The following is a 20607-nucleotide window of genomic DNA, read 5'->3' on the forward strand; positions in this document are numbered from 1 at the left end:
TACACGTGCAAAGAGAGAACAAATTACTTTCTTTGATTTGACCTTCTAGTAAACTATAGGAACATTAAGACTTAGATGAGTCAGGTAAAAGGTCAGGCTATCTTACATTCCAAAAATACTTTGACATAACTCTTTTCAAAGTACTTTCTTTAAGAGAACAATACAGATTAAAAATTTAGACATACAAGAATGATTAATAAAAACCTGTGAAATTACTAGTATAAATATTTTTTAAAATATAGCAAAGTACTGTGATATGAAATTCAGCATTGACACCTCTAAATGGAAACCACCACCATTAACTAAATATATGCCAGGCACTATGTATGATTTAATTATAACTACTTATTGCAGCAGTATTATTAACCTCATTTTGCAAATGAGAAAAATTAGGTTCAAACACATTAATTAGATAAACATAGTTTTTTAGAACAATAAACATCTTCCTCTTTCCCATTTTGCCTACTGATTCCCAAACACAAACACAAATACACAGTGCTCAGAACGCCTTGAGAACATGACTATGGTTTATTCATCTTTGTACCGTCAGTCTCTAGAAAACTGGTCTACAAATATCGGTTGAATAAGTATTTTTAAGCAGTACCATCTAATAATCAATTTAAGTACACAAAAACTTTTCAATATTCTTTGTTTCTTCATGAATTATACAAACAAATATATGTTAAAACCCTGAAATTAATTTAAATAACTAGACATTTCAACAAATATTTGTGTCCAAGAGAAACAATTGCTTACCTGCATCATGAAGTGCAGTTCTTCCCTGCAGGTCTGCATGCTCAGTGGGACAATTATACTGTTAAAACACAGAAACTTAGTAACTAAGGAGAGTCTTGTTTTGAAATTAAATATCCAGACTCAAATGAACAGCTGTTATTTAATCTTGAAATATTCCACTTATCAAAGAAACCAGTCTATTAGATAATCCACTAAATATTTTGACATGAAACAAATATAACATTAAATAACTAAATTAACAGTATTTCACCAAACAGGAAACATATGGTACATTACAAAGGCATGGAATATAGAAAATATACACATTGGATTTTTTTTTTCAAGCATTAAAACAAACTACTGAATTAGAAAAACAAGTGAGTTCTGCAAAACTTTGTAGCAAAAATATTTATGGAAATGTATGACTCTGGAGCCTTTGACTAAAACCTAAAGTCAGACAACTAGGTCATAGAATTTTATGGTTGCCAGATTAAGTTTAACTAATGATGTTAATATAATATTATATAGTCTAAGTTATCTGTGTTTGTATAAAATTATTTGGACCCTATGTTGTATCACGTTATCTGTCATATTCTAGACAACAGAAAATTCCAATCTCCAGCTAATGTCAACAGGAAGGTCAACTCTTTGTTACTTATTTTTAATACCCTGAGTTAAGCAATTCACTTCCCTCAGAGGTTCACATTATTGTTCACATTCCTTCACAAACGATGGAAAAACCATGTAAGCTAATAGTCAAAGCTAGTCTACCATTTTCTTTGATCTCAAATTCCAAAAACACAGTAAAAACACATCTATTATTTGTAGTCAAAATAATAAAACTAAAGTATTAACCACTTCAACTACCTGTAAAAGTTTTTGTAGGCACAATGCATGTCCATACTTAGCAGCCAGGTGAAGAGCATTTCTCCCTATAAAAGAAATAATTTAAAATATATGTAAAGGATTATTTTCTTCATATATTAATTTTCATAGAATATTCTTTTTTCTAAAACTAGTCAACAGGGTACTCAATTTGTAAATACATTTTCTGTTTCTAAGATGTTTCACCTAGTTTGATATTTTATTTTATTTTTTTATTTATTTATTTTTATTGTTAAATCATAGCTGTGTACATTAGTGCAATCAAGGGGTACAATGTGCGGGTTTCATATACAATCTGAAATATTCTCATCAAACTGTTCAACGTAGCCTTCATGGCATTTTCTTAGTTACTGTATGTAGACATTTATATTCTGCATTTAGTAAGTTATGCCTGTATAGTTTGATATTTTAAAACAATGTTTATGAAAACAATAAGGTAGAAGGAAAAATTAATCATACAAATCCATAATGAAGCAAGAACTTTGTACTTGCCACTATTGTATTCCCAGAACCTAGAGCAGTATCTGAGACAAGGAGGTAATTAAACATTGGCATAGAGAAGAGGGAGGAAGAGAAAGACAAAAGGAGAATGGGGAAAGGGTAGAGGGAAAGAAGTCTAGATGTCACGTAACATTAAGAAACAGGCAGAGTACACATACTGAAAATGGAGAAATAAGGATTAGTCATAGAAAGGGTATTCCCTAAGTAAGTTTTATACATTAGCTAAAATTTAAAGTTATAAAATTATATCTCTGAAAATCAGACTTGTTCAAACATAATATGTTAAAATGTGCAATTTTAAAGGAAATGCCAAAGGTGGGAGGAGGAGAGGTCACCAGATAATATGAAAGGTTAACTCTAACTACTGGAAAAGTAAACTTGCAGAGAACCTCCTACCTCCAAACATGATTTTCCCTAATATCTTTGTTTACACATATATCTTTCTTGGATGGTGAAAGACATAAGGGTTTCACCAAACTATTCCAATTCCTAATCTTTAATGCTCTTAATTACCCTCTAATCTCACAAACTCCTTAAAACATAATTTGACTTCACAAGCAGACCTTTCTGCTAGAAAAGTAACTTATGTTTTGTTCATCCTGGATAAGTAAATAAACTGGCTTTAAACTCTCATTCAGTTTTATGAGTTTATGTAAGTGGGTATGTTTTCCCAGGTCTAAGCAATTCTGTGTAGCTGACCAATCAGTTTCTAAAACAAAATACAGTGAGGCCCAGTCTTTAAACAGGCAGAAGTACCACATACAACCACCCTCTAATCACAAGTACATCAGATGTGATCGTTTCAAATTTCAGTTCATTGACAAGTGTCTTAGAAATATTTCATGTTGTGAAAGTGACTACAATAACTGGCATGTACATGTGAAGTAAGAGCAAGCACGGAATGGGAAGGGTCAGGCGAGGCACAATGGTTGACAGTCCCTGTCGTTCAACACAAGGCTGCACAGAAACTCGGTCACATAAAAAGGTCAGCTCAGGGCTAAGAAAACACCACTTGCAACCACTTGAGATATGATAGCAAAAATCAAGGAAACATGAAATCTAAAGCATACCTACATAAATTACAACAAAGGAGCATACCTAGTAAGACCAAAGTGGCAAACACCCTAACATGGCACTCAATTGAAGTCTGGTCATTTTAAATATACTTCTGTATTAAATGCAAATGACGATAATAAAGATTTATGGCCAAGTTTTTATCAAATACCCATATTTGGATTATAAAAGACACTAAAGTAATCAAGAAAAAGTCCTCATCCTCAAGAAAGAATAACTCTAAGGACAAACATACAAATGAAAATATAACTTAATAGTAGCAAAAACAAAAGACAAGAAGAGTTAAGCAGGGTATGTTGAGATGCAATATATCAAATAAAATCAGCTGAGCTTAGGAAAGCATTTGAGTTTGATCTACACTGAAGGCGGGAGGGCCAAAGTCACTAGATCAACCACGGGGCAAAAACATCCAGAGCAGAAAGAACACAGATGAAAATAAGAAAGATACTTGCTTGAATTGGAGTCAGCACAGTAAATCAAGTCTTAAGAGTTCTGAAAAGGTATAGTTAGGCCAAAATTTCTTAAAATAAATTTTCCTCTATACCAGAAAGTATATATAAGAAAAAAAAAAAAACAAACCTTTTTTGTTCAGTCAAAGGTAGCAAACTGAATTTGACCTTCAATTTAGAATTTGATGTATGCTCAGGTAAAGATTTTTCCTCACCATCTCAACTGTGATAGCTTCCCCTTTTTTGTTTCTAAACAAAATGATGGCTAACAGTAACATATCTGCCCATACGTGGAGTCACAGGATACAAAGTTGTAAAGAAAATTCTGTGTTCTGGGTCAACTCCTCTATTTAGCTAAATAAACAAAGTAGAACCGCAGAGAAGGAAAATGTCAAGAGTCCCAGAGAAGCGAGAATGTGTAGCCTGATGAACAGAAAACTAGCATTCTCACTGAAGGAAGTCATAGCTAGATTCAAATTCTTAAATGTCTACCTTTGACATACAAACTTACGCTGTAAAATTTTAAAGGATAGACATAGATACCAATAAGTGTAAGCAGAAGACCAAGAAAAAAATAGATTTCAACTGTCTATAAAAAATAACTTTTTCTAAATATAGCTAACCAAACACAATATGGGGTCCTTGTGAGGCACAATGGTTAAGAATACAGATTCTGACCACAACTTCTCTACTCAAGGGCTTTAGGCAAGACCCTTAACAGCTCAATGCCTCACAACCTTACTGGGTTGATGTGAGGATAAAATGAATTAATACAGGTAAAGTCTTAGCAGAACAGCTATATAAATGATAAAAAATGTCAGCTATTCTTCTTATTGTTGATGTTATTGTTACAAGGCAGTTAGTTCTCTATCACAAAAACATCCAAATACCAAATGACCTCACAATAGAAAGGATTCATATACTCAATAGTAAATAAATAGAAAATAATTGGCTCCTACTGATTCTTCAAAAACCTGAGACTTTAGATTTTATGTTACTACTAAGACTTGCACCAGACTGCAGCCTCCAAATGCTCCTCAGTGAAGTAATCCCTTCTCCTAAATTCCTAATATGTGACCTTTCCCCACAACACCTCAGAAGTAAGCCTTTCCTCAACTACCTAAAAACAAAAAATTAAGGCCTCTCTCTTTAAATCACATTTGGGTCCGATCAAAAATATCAGTATTGGACAATGTTTGTATCCTCTTCTTACTTTGTAGTTGCATGGAGGCAAACATACCTGCGGTGTCACTGGTTGTAATATCGACTCCATGTATAAGGATAGCATTCAAACACTCAAGATTCCCCTTGGAGGCCACAACATGGAAGCTGAACAAGAAGAAAAGATGTGAATATCTGTTATACCATGGAAACTACCGAAGGTCAACTTAAATATTACATCAATGTCACCCTTTATTCAACACACGTTTTAAAGATTACATTAGAACACCTATATATTGAATACAATAAATAGAAACCTATCGCATTTGTATAAGGGGATAGATAGTACTTTCTAGAAATACCTCTTTAAAACCAATGAAAATATTCTAATGGATAACAGCCATAATGAGAGAAAATTCATACTATAATATCACTAACTCTATTGTTTGTTATTTCAATAGCCAAAGCACTGGTGCTTGAAGCTTAATAAATGCACTGAAAAATATGTCAGATTATTTTGTTTAGTTTCAAATACACTGAAACTGGCAAAATGAATGAAGTTACAGAATGCTGAGGCCAAAGAAAGATCAAAACACACATCCATCTTTTTAGAATTATCAAACTAAACTTGATATAGAAAAGCCTTCAGAACAAACAAACTAAACTACCCTTAACTCTAACCCACAAAAGAACTGGTGCCTCCTTCTTCCCAACACACCAGGGACCACGGCCTAGTCATGGATCTCATGATTAGTTGAATCTCAAGGTCCCCTTGTTCACAGAGCTATACGATTAACGTTTCACACCAATGGGCATAAATCCCTGCTTAAAAATTAACTTTAAGCCATCAAGAACTCGACATGCTAGTTAACAAAATATTCCACTGTTTCTTTGATCATTTACTACCTTATTATTCAACATTTACAGAAATATCCTGTGCACAGTAAGAACTGACATTGACTAGCACTCCCTCAAATCCAAGCTGGCAAGTATAGTAGGATTTTCTGGTGAACGGAAGATAGTGTTCTTTTTTTTGACTTTCTTTTATTTATTTATTTATTTATTTATTTATTTTTTATTGTTGGGGATTCATTGAGGGTACAATAAGCCAGTTACACTGATTGCAATTATTAGGTAAAGTCCCTCTTGCAATCATGTCTTGCCCCCATAAAGTGTGACACACACCAAGGCCCCACGCCCCTCCCTCCATCCCTCTTTCTGCTTACCCCCCCATAACCTTAATTGTCATTAATTGTCCTCATATCAAGATTGAGTACATAGGATTTATGCTTCTCCATTCTTGTGATGCTTTACTAAGAATAATGTCTTCCACGTCCATCCAGGTTAATACGAAGGATGTAAAGTCTCCATTTTTTTTAATGACTGAATAGTATTCCATGGTATACATATACCACAGCTTGTTAATCCATTCCTGGGTTGCTGGGCATTTAGGCTATTTCCACATTTTGGCGATTGTAAATTGAGCTGCAATAAACAGTCTAGTACAAGTGTCCTTATGATAAAAGGATTTTTTTTCCTTCTGGGTAGATGTCCAGTAATGGGATTGCAGGATCAAATGGGAGGTCTAGCTTGAGTGCTTTGAGGTTTCTCCATATTTCCTTCCAGAAAGGTTGTACTAGTTTGCAGTCCCACCAGCAGTGTAAAAGTGTTCCCTTCTCTCCATATCCACGCCAGCATCTGCAGTTTTGAGATTTTGTGATGTGGGCCATTCTCACTGGAGTTAGATGATATCTCAGGGTTGTTTTGATTTGCATTTCTCTAATATATAGAGATGATGAACATTTTTTCATGTGTTTGTTAGCCATTTGTCTGTCATCTTTAGAGAAAGTTCTATTCATGTCTCTTGCCCATTGATATATGGGATTGTTGGCTTTTTTCATGTGGATTAATTTGAGTTCTCTATAGATCCTAGTTATCAAGCTTTTGTCTGATTGAAAATATGCAAATATCCTTTCCCATTGTGTAGGTTGTCTCTTTGCTTTGGTTATTGTCTCCATAGCTGTACAGAAGCTTTTCAGTTTAATGAAGTCCCATTTGTTTATTTTTGTTGTTGTTGCAATTGCCATGGCAGTCTTCTTCATGAAGTCTTCCCCCAGGGCAATAGGAAGATAGTGTTCTTAAGAGTCAGATAAACTTCCTTATACTAGAATAATTAAATTGCTATAAGGCTGAGGATATCATGTAATCTCTCTGTAACAGCGAAGATGGGAACCATACCACACAATACAGCATTAGAATTTTTGGAGGAATGTCAATTTCTTTAAGCAAAGTTACTAAGTGTCCCAACAATCTTGGAGATAATATTTTTTGCTTATTTTCATTCCTTAGCTCACAATATTTGTAAGACTTCTTTCTTCAAAATATATCAACATTATAATGATGACGTACAACAGGACAAAAATCAAAATAAATCTACCATGCATTGTCAATGCTGATGTGCTAGAAACATACATAGTATCTTCTTTCTGAAGAAGTATCTCAAGAAGATAATATGGATGTCAATGATTAAAATGTATGTAGAGAGTTGTAAAGAAAATTTTAAAAATACCTTATAGCAATATTCTTTTGTTTTTTTTATTATTAAATCATAGCTGTGTACATTAATGCAATCATGGGGCACCATGCACTAGTTTTATACACAATTTGAAATATTTTCATTAAACTGGTTAACACGGCCTTCCTGGCATTTTCTTAGTTATTGTGTTAAGACATTTATATTCTACATTTATTAAGTTTCACATGTACCCTTGTAAGATGCACCCAGCTGTGGTCCCACCAATTACCCTCCCTCTGCCCATCCTCACCCCTTCTCGCCTCCCTTTCCCCATATTCTTAGGTTACAATTGGGTTATAGCTTTCATATGAAAGCTTTCATATAAATTAGTTTCATAGTAGGGCTGATTACATTGGATACTTTTTCTTCCATTCTTGAAATACTATGCTAAGAAGAGTATGTTCCAGCTCTATCCAAGTAAACATGAAAGAGGTGAAGTCTCCATCTTTCTTTAAGGCTGCATAATATTCCATGGTGTACATATACCACAATTTATTAATCCATTCATGGATCGATGGGCACTTGGGCTTTTTCCATGAATTAGCAATTATGAATTGGGCTGCAATAAACATTCTGATACAAATATCTTTCTTATGATGTGATTTTTGGTCTTCTGGGTATATACCTGGTAGAGGAATTATAGGATTGAATGGCAGATCTATTTTTAGATCTCTAAGTGTTCTCCAAACATCTTTCCAAAAGGAACGTATTAATTTGCATCCCCACCAGCAGTGTAGAAGTGTTCCCTTTTCTCCACATCCACGCCAACATCTCTGGTCTTGGGATTTTGTGATATGGGCTAATCTTACTGGAGTTAGATGATATCTCAAAGTAGTTTGGATTTGCATTTCTCTGATGATTAAGGATGATGAGTATTTTTTCATATGTCTGTAGGCCATGTGCCTGTCTTCTTCAGAGCAGTTTCTCTTCAAGTCCCTTGCCCAGCCTGAGATGGGATCACTTGTTCTTTTCTGGCTAATACATTTGAGTTCTCTGTGGATTCTGGTTATTAAACCTTTGTCGGAGACATAACCTGCAAATGTCTTCTCCCATTCTGAGGGTTGTCTGCTTGCTTTACTTACTGTGTTCTTGGCTGTGCAGAATCCTTTTAGCTTGATCAGGTCCCAGTAGTGTGTTTTTGATGCTGCTTCAATTGCCTAGGGGGTCCTCACAAAATATTCTCCCAGAACAATTTCTTCAAGCGTTTTCCCTGCACTCTCTTCCAGTATTTTTATAGTTTCATGTCTTAAGTTTAAATCTTTGATCCAGTGAGAGTCTATCTTTGTTAATGGTGAAAGATGTGGGTCCAGTTTCAGTCTTCTACAGGTTGCCAGCCAGTTCACCCAGCACCATTTGTTAAATAGGGAATCTTTTCCCCACTGAGTGTTTTTAATTGGCTTGTCAAAGATCAAATAACGGTAAATAGCTGGGTTCATCTCTTGGTTCTCTATTCTGCTCCATACATCTACCTCTCTGTTTTAGTGCCAGTACCATGCTGTTTTGATCACTATCAATTTTTAGTATAGCCTGAGGTTCAGTAGCGTGATTCCTCCTGCTTTGTTTTTATTTCTGAATAATGTCTTGGCTATTCGAGGTTTTTTCTGATTCCATATAAAACGAAGTATTATTTTTTCAAGATCTTTAAAGTATGACAGTTGGAGCTTTCATAGGGATTGCATTAAAATTGTATATTGCTTTGGGTAATATGGACATTTTAACAATGTTGATTCTTCCCAGCCATGAGCATGGTATGTTTTTCCATTTGTTAACATCTTCAGCTATTTCTTTTCTTAGAGTTTCATAGTTCTCTTTACAGAGATCTTTCACATCCTTTGTTAGATAGTTCATCTTCTTTGGCACTACTGTGAACGGAATAGAGTCCCTGATTGTTTTTTCAGCTTGACTATTGTTGTCATATATAAAGACTACTGATTTACGAATGTTGATTTTGTAACCTGAGACGCTGCTGTATTCCTTGATCACTTCTAAGGGTTTTGTGGTAGAATCCCTGGTGTTTTCCAGATATACAATCATATCATCTGCGAAGAGTGAAAGTTTGATCTTTTCTGACCCTATATGGATACCCTTGATCGCCTTTTCTTCCCTAATTGTGATGGCTAAAATTTCCATTACAATGTTAAAGAGCAGTGGAGACAATGGGCAACCTTGCCTGGTTCCTGATCTGAGTGGAAATGATTCCAATTTAACTCCATTTAATACGATATTGGCTGTGGGTTTGCTGTAGATGGCCTCTATCAGTTTAAGAAATGTCCCTTCTATACCCATTTTCTTAAGTGTTCTGATCATGAAGGATGCTGGATATTATCAAAAGCTTTTTCTGCATGAATTGAGAGAATCATACGGTCTTTGTTTTTTAATGTGTTTATGTGCTGAATTATATTTATAGATTTACGCATATTGAACCAGCCTTGAGACCCTGGGATAAAATCCACTTGGTCATGGTATATAATTTGTTGGATGTGTTGCTAGATTCTGTTTGTTAGGATCTTGTTGAATATTTTTGCAAGCAATACTCTTTTGAAATGAAAAACATCAGCTCAGCACCTGTAGCTCAAGCGGCTAAGCACCAGCCATATACACCAGAGCTGGCAGGTTCGAATCCAGTCCAGGCCCGCCAGAGAACAATGACAACTACAACCAAAAAACAGCTGAGCGTTCTGGCAGGCGCCAGTAGTCCCAGCTACTTGGGAGGCTGAGGCAAGAGAATCGGTTCAGCCCAGGAGTTGGAGGTTTCAGTGAGCTGTGATGCCATGGCACTCTACCCAGGGGGACAGCTTGAGGTTCTGTCTCAAAAAAGAAAAGAACAAAGAAATGAAAACATCAACTCTAAGTTTAGTTTTCTTTCTTTAAAAATAAGATAAGGAGGGTGGTGCCTGTGGCTCAAAGGAGTAGGGCACCAGCCCCATATGCCAGAGGTGGCGGGTTCAAACCTAGCCCCGGCCAAAAACTGCAAAAAAAAAAAAAAAAAGATAAGGACACTGGGCATGGTGGCTGGTGCCTGTAATCCTAGCACTATGAGAGACTCAGGCAGGTGGACTGCCTAAGCTCAGGAATTCAAGACCAGCCTGAACAAGAACAAGACCAGTCTCTAAAAATAGCCGGGGACACTGTGGTGGGTACCTGTAGTTCCAGCTTCTCAGGAGGCTAAGGCAAGAGAATCACTTGAACCCAAGAGTTTGAGGTTGCTGTGAGCTATGATGCCACAGCCCTCTACTGAGTGAGACTCTTGTCTCTGAGTCTACAAAGTGAGACTCTTGTCTCAAAAAAAAAAAAAAAGACATGGACTTCAGCTCTCATAATGGGAGATACAGGTAATTTGGACAAACAGTACCTCTGAGGACAAATAGAAAAGTTGCACAAAATACAATACACCTGCTTGTAGGCATCAGTGAGCTAAAATGGCATCTCCCTTCCAGGACGCCAGGAAGGATAGAGCCCTAGAGACGTGAGCTTAGTGTTTAGGTCATTTTTTCCCTAAGAGCGTTTATTGATTCAGATAAAAACAGTTGGGTGGATGAATGACAACTGACTGCATTAAAGGGATAGGAAGACAGGAATTATAGTGGCAGAGGGGATCCTGGGTTGGGACCTCAAAGGGCTGGAGGAAAGAGGTGAACAGGGAGAAAACATCCTTTCAGTGACATCGTTAAGCTTAAAATATTTCACTGTTGAAACCACACTGAGATCAAGAAGCACATGTTACTTTCATCTTAAGTTTCAAAATTAAAAACAAAAAAATCCACATTTGATACAAATTGCATTTGTAATTACAAATAATACAAATATACAAATAAATATTTTATAACACATTGTACACTTACCTAAATATAAACTGCTTTAAGGAAGAATAGTTTATGTATGAATTTAAAAAAGGGAAATACTTTATCCTATGAATTTCAGAAACAATTCTACTTTACACAGTGAAAAGACTCAATGACCAATACTACTCAAATATTTCACAAACTGATCAAATTATACTAAGTTTTTATAACTCTATTAATACAAATAACTCACTCAAAACTGAACCTTTGATCAGAAATCCTAAACTCAAACAACCATTTACTCAAAATATTCTAAGTATGGATGAGCATGATTGATCTGAGTTACACTGAAGAGTCTCATCCCAAAGAAAATGCCCTTCATCTTTTAACATGTTAGTGTTGGAGGAAAAACACGAAAACCAATGTCATTTATAGATCTTAAATGTTTACTATCTATACCATGCACCCTATCAATAGCTTGAAATTCCACAAAAATACGGACAAGGTCCAAAATAACCAAAGTTTCTGTAGCTATCAAATTGCTACTTGACAAAATTGAAACACCATAAACTCGAAACTTTTCAAAGTTTATTGCTTTTAAAAACTATTTAATTTATGCTTTGCTATCTTTATTTAAATATGTGAGCATTCCAAAATAGTGACCCACATCAAACAGGAACTATTCACTTCCTAATATTCATGTCTATTTTAGTATCTAGTTTCTAGTTATAATAGTCTGAATAGACCCATGCAAGTATAAGGCTGAAGAATTTTAGGAAATGGAACTTTTCACCTCTAACCGTGGACAGTTTCCCAGATAAAGTTTAACTGGCATTATGAGATAGGGTCGTAACAGAACCTAGATCTACCCTGCAACCCAACTGCTCTCCACCCTCTACAGGAAGGGAGGTGATGAGGCACTGGGATGACTGGAGAAAAGACACACAGTTCATAAGCACATACACAAGCCAAGTCCTCCTCAGGTCAACACAAAAACAAAAGAGTGGAATCCCTACCAGTGTTTCCATGAGCCTTTCTGCTCTAAACATTCTCATTTTAATGAATTACCCAAGCATCAAAAAAGGATTGGGGCTTGGGGAAGAAAAGACAGCATAATTTACAGAATTCTTCAAAGACATAAAGCTTGGGTTCACATTCCAGCTCTGTGACTTTTCAAAAAATCAGACCAAGTTATTCAACCTCTGTAAACTTTTCCCTGTTCTTTTCAGCAAGCTGCTCCAAAGATCAAATATGATAAGGAAAATGAAAATGCTTCTAAATGAAAACACCACATATAACCATAGGCTATGGTTTGCCATAGGGCCCAAACAACTAGACCACTGAATAGCATTCTGGTGTTCTCTCTCTAGACTAAAAGTCTTTTAAACTGAGAGCAATTATTAATTTGTTCGAAAGATTTTATAGTGCAGGTTCGGCAAAGACTTTTTTAATAAAAATGCTGATAATCACAATTCACAAAATTCACTTGTATCCCAAGGTTCTACCCAAATTCCCTTCAGAGCTGCTTTTATCATTCAGTAATACTTACGCAGATCTGCCTTCCACATCTAGTTTGCCTGGATTGACTCCCTTTTTAGCAAGGATTGAAGACACTTTTTCTACATCTCCCCTTTCTGCTGCTTTCATCAAGCGGTCATCATACTTATTCCAATCTGCTGCCTGCTACAAAAAGAAAAAAAAATAAACAAGGCATAGTATATTATTAAGAAGGAAGGGGAAAAGAAGCAGTACTACGTAATATTAATACGTCACTCATTTTTCAATTGCATCCCAAATTTGTCTCCCTTCTATAATAATTTCACTAGAAAAACAGAGTTGTAAGACTTTCCCAAAACACATGATATACAAGAAGTATTTTAAATTCTATTTTTGAGGAAACAAAAGCAAATTAATAATTGTTGAACACCCATCCTGTGCCAGCCACAAATGTTTCAAACAACTCTAATAAACTAGTAAAAAAATTATCCTCTCCTTTTAACAGATGAGGAAAGTCTAGGTTCTAGGGATATTAAATGACGTAAGTGGCCAAGCTTAACAATGACTTCCATAGTTTCAAAATCAGTGTGGTGCTCTTCCTATTCTGAAACTCACACTTTAAGATTTGGCTCCAGTTCCCTAAAACCCAGTGTCCTCTAAATGTAGTGGAATTCTGTATATTTTTTTAAGAACCTGCCCCTCACCACCCACTTATTTTAAAAGCAGCGTGAAAAATATATTTATGGAGGCAAATTACACACACGTATTTGACAACACAATTCATTATGCTTAATATTAGGACAAAAAGAAAACTTCTACCTAGACAAAAGCTAAAAAGATTCAAGTTATTAACTATTTAAAATCATAAAGTATGAAGATTACAGATGACTTTCATTTTTTTCCTTTTACATTCGACACATATTGCTTTTGTTAAAAAAAAAAAAAAAGGCAAATAATCCCATATATCAATGGTGAAAGAGAGATGGACAGAACCTTCTCTCAAGAAGACAGACAAATGCCTAGCAAACATATGAAAAAAATGCTCGTCATCCTTAATTATTAGAGAAATGCAAATCAAAACCACCCTGAGATATCATCTAACCCCAGTGAGAATGGCCAATATATCACAAAATCTCAAAACTGCAGATGCTGGCATGGATGTGGAGAGAAGGGAACACTTTTACACTGCTGGTGGGACTGCAAACTGATACAATCTTTTTGGAAGGAAGTATGGAGAAACCTCAAAGAACTCAAGCTAGACCTCCCATTTGATCCAGCAATCCCATTACTGGGAATCTATCCAGAAGGAAGAAAAACCTTTTATTATAAGGGCACTTGTATTAGACTGTTTATTGCAGCTCAATTTACAATCGCCAAAATGTGGTTAACAGCCTAAATGCCCCCCAACCCAGGAATCGATTAACAAGCTGTGGTATATGTACACCATGGAATACTATTCAGCCATTAAAAAAAATGGAGAGGGCGGCGCCTATGGCTCAGTGAGGTAGGGCACCGGCCCCATATACGGAGGGTGGCAGGTTCAAACACGGCCCTGGCCAAACTGCAACAAAATATAGCCGGGTACGGTGGCGGGCCCTTGTAGTCACAGCTACTTGTGAGGCTGAGGCAAGAGAATCACCTAAGCCCAGGAGTTGGAGGCTGTGAACTGTTTGACGCCACAGCACTACCAAGGGCGATAAAGTGAGACTCTGTCTCTACAAAAAAAAAAAAAAAAAATGGAGACTTTTGACTTTTGTATTAACCTGGATGGAAGTGGAACACTTATTCTTAGTAAAGCATCATAAGAATGGAGAAGCATGAATCCTATGTATTCAATCTTGATTTGATGACAACTAATGACAATTAATGACACGGTGGGCAGTGAGGAAAGGGGAGAGCAGAGAGAGAGAGAGAAAATGAGGAGGAGGTGGAGGAAAGGAAGAGCAGAGAGAGGGAAGGAGGGAGGGGGTGGGGTCTCAGTGTGTGACACATCTTGTACCCTCAAGGAATCCCCAACAATAAAGCTTTCAGGGAAAAAAAAAATTTTAATTTTGACAAAAACTGTGCACATGTGTATTTAAAAGGAAGATGAAAGATAGCTTTTTACAAGTAAGAGTATACATCAGTAATATATACTATTTTAATTATATCAACATTAGCTTTGATTGGATAAAACATATTCAAGATATTCTAAGCCAATAAAAACTTGGATCTTTTCTCAATAAATGGAAATGTCAGAATACAGAACTAAAACACATGTTAATCTAAACAGGTAAGATTTTAGCTTTTTAAAATATTGTATCAATTCACTGCTAATTTGTGTGCTTAATCAAGTGTTCTTTCCAAAACAAAAAAGAAATCTGCATATTTGTCACTTAACTTACAAAGCAAATCCTATACCCACAAATACCATAACAAATCTCTGGGAGAAAAATAACCTACATATCCTCTAAGTGTTTGAGCAATATGATTATATCTATTATCCCCTCCAAACACAAAAGAAAAATCACCATTATCAATTTTCTAGTTAAAAAACATCATACTAAGTACATACTTGAAGTAAAAAGTGAATATGAAAAATGATGATATATTGCCACTTTAAATCACTCCTGAAATTTAATATTTTAATGAAACCTGGCTTCAAGCAGACTTCAGATTAGTTAGTCTCTAAATTAGTTAAGTTTGGTGATGAACACCTTTTCTCCTAACTTCAAAAGTTCAAACTGTCAACGATCTGTATAGATAGATGAGCCCTACTAACTGGCTCAAAGTCTAAACTACCAGGCTTTCTTTAGTTTACTGATTCCACTTTGGGGAGTAGTAGGGGATGTAGGCTTCAGAGACATTGTGTTTTCAAATGCCTAAGGGATTAGGTCACCTTTATCACACAAACACTTGCTCTAGATTGATTAGTTTATTCTTACAATTTTAATAAAACAATCTCAATTTTATTGCCAAGTAAACTTGCTGGTAGAGAAAGGGGCTACTTAAGACACAAGTTATAAAAATCCAAACGTAAGGCTTTTAAAAAAGATAATTAAATGTAATTGAAGTCTCACATTAACATACGATTTTCAATTCTACTCCACCAAACACACTTTTCAGTTCTGGTCCAATGTCAGTTAACAGTAATACTGCTCTATTATTAAGATTCTAAAAAAGAAAGGAGAACTTTTGTTTTCTATTACTAACCCCAATCTGCTAATTAACTAAATCAAGAAGAAAACAGTAAAACAAAGAAACCACCATTAATAAAACAGCAAAAAGTTTTAAAAAGAACACAGTTCAGAAAGCCTAAACCAGAATCTTTTGTTACAATGGAGTACTGAGATACCTACTCTGTTCTTAGGAGCACAAGAAAACCAACAGTTCATCATAGGCTGGATTTAGTTTCTTGTTGCAAATGACAAACGACTTTGCATTAAGTTACAAATCTCCGCAGCTCACAAAGCAAGCCCTCAGACCAGCTCCGAACAAGAGACTCAGTCCCTCACATACTGTGCTACACTTAGCTTGGATCTCCTAGGATATTTTCTTCCTCTTCAGGATCCTTCTCCGCCTTCATAATGCTCAAAAATTATCTTCCTTGCGGCACAGCACTTAAGAACAGCCCAAGTCAGGTACTGTAACTCCTTCTATTTCTTTTTCTTTTGAAGCTGTCTTTCAAAGTTGCCTCTTTCAGAGCCCCCGCTGGAAAATGTGAACGGCACTCTGCATCCTGCTGCCTGAACACTGCCACACGGACACTGCAGTGCGTGATAAAACTACTCCCATCCGAACTGTCCAGGAAACAGAGTGCAGCCTGTCTCCCATTGGTCGGGTTTAGATTCCATAGGACTTGACAGCTGAGTGATGGAAAGGAGCAGCTAAGAATATATTGTAAATGCATGCTTTTCCTCTGAGTAATTAATTTCAGGTCTACTGGGGAAAATGACTCAAACATATTGCAAAACACACTTCAGTATATCAAAACAAGCTGTGTGACATCATGACAACATTGTTAAGAAACAAATTTGGTTATTTTACAAAACAATATTTAAAACCAGTTTTAGTCTTAGAACCATTTAACATGAAGTTATAATAGCCTCGACAAACAGAACATAAAATTCTATTTTAAGCAAATGTGTCACACTTTAATTTAAGGAAACACACAGTTAACACTTTCAAATTTTCTCCATTTTATTTCATACCCCTATCAGTCTCATTCTGCATACAACCAGGTTTCAGCTTACAACTGCTGCCAGTCTGTCTCCTAGCATGTTAAATGAGAAGAGCCAGAGGCACTGCCAAAACATTAAATAGAATACATCGTGAGGAATACTTTTCAACAAAATTTAAATTTAACTCAGTACTCTTAATTTCCAAGTTTAGCACCCTGCCTAATATGACAAGTAAATATTTTATCAGTAGAAAGTCAAATTATCTGGATTCGGTGTATAAAAACAAACAAACTGATTAAATACTAAAAAGGAGGCAAATACGCACTAAATGCTGAGCTAGACTATCAATAAAATTCCATTTGGGGACAAAGCAGACAACTTCTCCGCATTCTCTGTGATATCCGTATTTGTACCCACGTTCCTTACATTATAAGGTCAATATGTCCACAAGCTCAAACTGGTTTTGTTTTTTTTTTACCATGTTCTAATTACCACAATAATATGAGAATAATCTGTACTTCTTTCAAAAAGACAGATTCAGGAAAATTGTTTCAAGGGAATGCAAAACATTTTAACACAGTGTTTAGAGGAAGGAGGTAGCCGCGATACTATATAGATCATGCTGCCAATTAAAACTTCTGCTACGAACTTCCATAAGAAATCCACTTCTTACCATTTAAACTTAAAATGTTAGGCTCGTATTCTAATTATAAAATATATAAGGTCATACATAATATTTTCTTTTTGAAACAATGATCTTTTTTTTTCAAACCGTTTGAGATATCACAATGGAGTCATTTGGCTGGACCCAGAGATACCACCCTGTCTATTTTACTTTTCTTCAGAGGAAATCTGGGATGGAACCCGGACCCTGTTCTTTGGTTAACAAAGCAAGCACATTCTTTCTAGAAATAGGACAGCAAAGGCAAAGGAAATGAAAAGGAAGGGGGAAACCTGCAAGGAGTAATAGAAGCCATATAAGGAACTGCCCATGCTCAGGAGACAGAGATTTGTGTGTCTTATGGATTTCATGAAGTGGATAATACCAGCTCTGTACCACCAGACACAATTAGCTCTTTTTGATACATACTCAGTTTTGGACCGTGTTTCAGCACTTCATCTTTATCCAAGCATTGTGCCAAACACTTGTGACTGTCACAAGAAATCCATTTTTCATCTCTCTCTCTCACACACACACAACAATACAGTGTAGAAATAGTTTGCCTTTATGTTGTGACAGCAAACAAAGGCGAGCTTCGGTTCGGTGCCCGTAGCACAGTGGTTACAGCACCAGCCACATACACCAAGGGTGACGGGTTCAAACTCAGCCCGGGCCAACTAAACAACAGCAACATAAAAAAAAAAGAAAAAAGTTTGACATTCTGGTGGGCACCTCCAGTCCCAGCTACTTGGGAAGCTGAGGCAAGATAATCACTTAAGCCCAAGAGTTTGAGGTTGCTGTGAGCTGTGACATCACAGCACTCTATCAAGGGCGACATAATGAGACTATCTCAAAAAAAAAAAAAAAAAGAAAGGCAAGCTTCAAGATGATTTCTTTTCTGATGCTTGTTTAATTCATGGAGAACCCATCTATCCAACTTCTTTACCTTGCCAATTTGTTTCAAATGGTCTAATAGAGTTGAAATAATAACGTTAAAACTTGCTGGTAATTCACTCGTTGAAATGGATTTGCCTCCACTACAGCTTTTAGCTTATCATTGTCCACCTTGACTTCAGGTTGCCTATGTGGCTCATTTTCAAGATGAAAGTCACCAGAACAGACCTTCTCAAATCATCAATGCACTGTGCGTCATTAGCCACATCCTTCCCAAAGACTTCACTGATATTTTCAACTATCTGCGCTACAGTGCTTCCACAATGGAACTCATATTCAAAACTAACATGAATTTTTGACTTATCTATAGTCCACAAAAATTGCTCTAAAACATTTGAAAGATAATCACAAGCCACTTGAAAAAATGATGTACCATCGCAATAAAAATAAAACAGTAAGTGTTAAAGTGAAATGTCAGAGATCTCAACAGTCAAATTTAATACAGTAATCGAACATTTCTTAATAATCTAATAAAATAAAAAATCAGGTGCATTGCTATACACTAACAATGAATAATCCAAAAGCAAAATTAAGAAAACAATCCCATTTACAACAGCATTAAAAAGAATAAAATACTTGAGAATAAACCTAATCAATTAGGTGAAAAACTTCATACACTGAAAACTCCAAAATGTTTCTGAGAGAAATCAAAGCAGCCACACACACACACACAAAAGACATTTCATGTACATGGATTTGAATATTATGAAGGATACAGACGCAGCCAGATGAAAGCGGCAAAGTATGTGGGAAGGGGGACAGAGAGCTTCCTCTCCTGGCTTACCATCCTCTAGGCCAGTGGTCCTCAACCTTTTGGCATCAGGACCAATTTCATGGAAAACAATGTTTTAGTGGATGCAGCAGGGGATGGTTTTGATATGAGCTTTCAAGCATTCATTTATTATGGTCTCTGTGCAGTCGAACCTCTCTTCTAATGACACTCCGTATTTGCAGCCACTCTCGACAACTAGCATTACCACCTCAGCTCCATCTCAGATCACCAGGCATTGGATTCTCATTAGGAGCCTCAACCTACACCCCTCATACATGCAGTTTCCAGTAGGGTTTGTGCTCCTATGAGAATCTAGTGCTGATGTGACAGGAAGCAGAGCTCAGGCAGTGCTATCACCAAGCGATGGGGAGCAACTGCGAATACAGATGAAGCTTTGCTCTCTTGCCCACTGCTCACCTCCTACTGGGCAGCCTGTTTGCTAACAGGACATGGACCAGTATTGGTCTGCTGCGAAGGGTTAGGGATCACAGCTTTTTTACGCACCTCCACGTGTCCAGCAATCAGGAAGTTCTCTGAACCCTATCCTTTTGGGGGTTTTTAGGGAGGCTACATTATACAGGCATGATTGATTACATCATTGGCCACTGGTGATCAACTTGACCTTCAGCCCCTCTCCCTTCCCTGGAGGTTGAGAGCTAAGCTAAAAGTCCCCACCAATCCTCTAATCATGCCTTGAGCTTTCTGGTAACCAGTTGCCCCCCTGAAGCTATCTACGGTCCCTAGCCACCATCTTATTAGCATACAAAAGTCACTCTTATTACTCTGGAGATCCCAAGGGTCTTAGGAGTTGTGTGCTAGAAACCAGGGTCAGGAACAAATATTTTCGGGGGTTCACTGATCTCTTTTGTACAATATAAAGTCTATAATCCCTAGGTTTTTTTTAAAAATCTAATATAGATAAAAAGAGGTAGCAAAGGGCAGCACGTGTGGCTCAAAGTAGTAGGGCGCTGGCCCCATATACCAGAGGTGGCGGGTTCCAGCTCCAGCCAAAAACTGCAAAAAAAAAAAAAGGTAGCAAAAACATCTTACACTTTACATAATGTTTGTAAGTACTGAAGAACTACTAGAAGACTGGATAATTTATCTGTTCAATAAAAATTTACTAAACAAAAGGATGTAAATATTTCACTCAACATTAAAATACTAATATGTATGGTCAATTGATACATGCTAAGCTCCATTTTGGGTGCTGGATATATCATGAGGAACAAAATCAAGTCACACAAATAAAATCTAGTCACTTTCTTTAACTAATCTCACAGTATAAGGGAGATAGATATGTATGCAAACATGTACATAACAATCATAACAGTATATAATACCACAATAATTATGGGTAAGGTACAAAAGCAGTTCAAAAGAAGAAAATCGAAAAATTTC

General features: G+C 36.3%; 1 protein-coding gene across 6 annotated transcripts in view; it reads right to left on the bottom strand.

The window, feature by feature from the left end:
- UACA (uveal autoantigen with coiled-coil domains and ankyrin repeats) overlaps positions 1-20607 on the bottom strand; it is a 109359-nt gene that overhangs the window by 34251 nt on the left and 54501 nt on the right. For 3 of the 6 annotated variants that reach the window (XM_053594496.1, XM_053594498.1, XM_053594501.1), the window contains 4 exons: positions 12712-12845; positions 4885-4973; positions 1603-1667; positions 757-814 (listed from right to left, as the gene is read on the bottom strand). In XM_053594496.1, the coding sequence (XP_053450471.1) occupies positions 757-814; positions 1603-1667; positions 4885-4973; positions 12712-12845 (346 nt within the window). Of the gene's footprint in view, positions 1-756; positions 815-1602; positions 1668-4884; positions 4974-12711; positions 12846-15997; positions 16399-20607 lie in introns of those variants that run through there. The other 3 variants (XM_053594497.1, XM_053594499.1, XM_053594500.1) reach the window with 2 other exon arrangements.

Source organism: Nycticebus coucang, chromosome 6 (assembly GCF_027406575.1).
Source record: "Nycticebus coucang isolate mNycCou1 chromosome 6, mNycCou1.pri, whole genome shotgun sequence".
Classification (NCBI taxonomy): domain Eukaryota; kingdom Metazoa; phylum Chordata; class Mammalia; order Primates; family Lorisidae; genus Nycticebus; species Nycticebus coucang.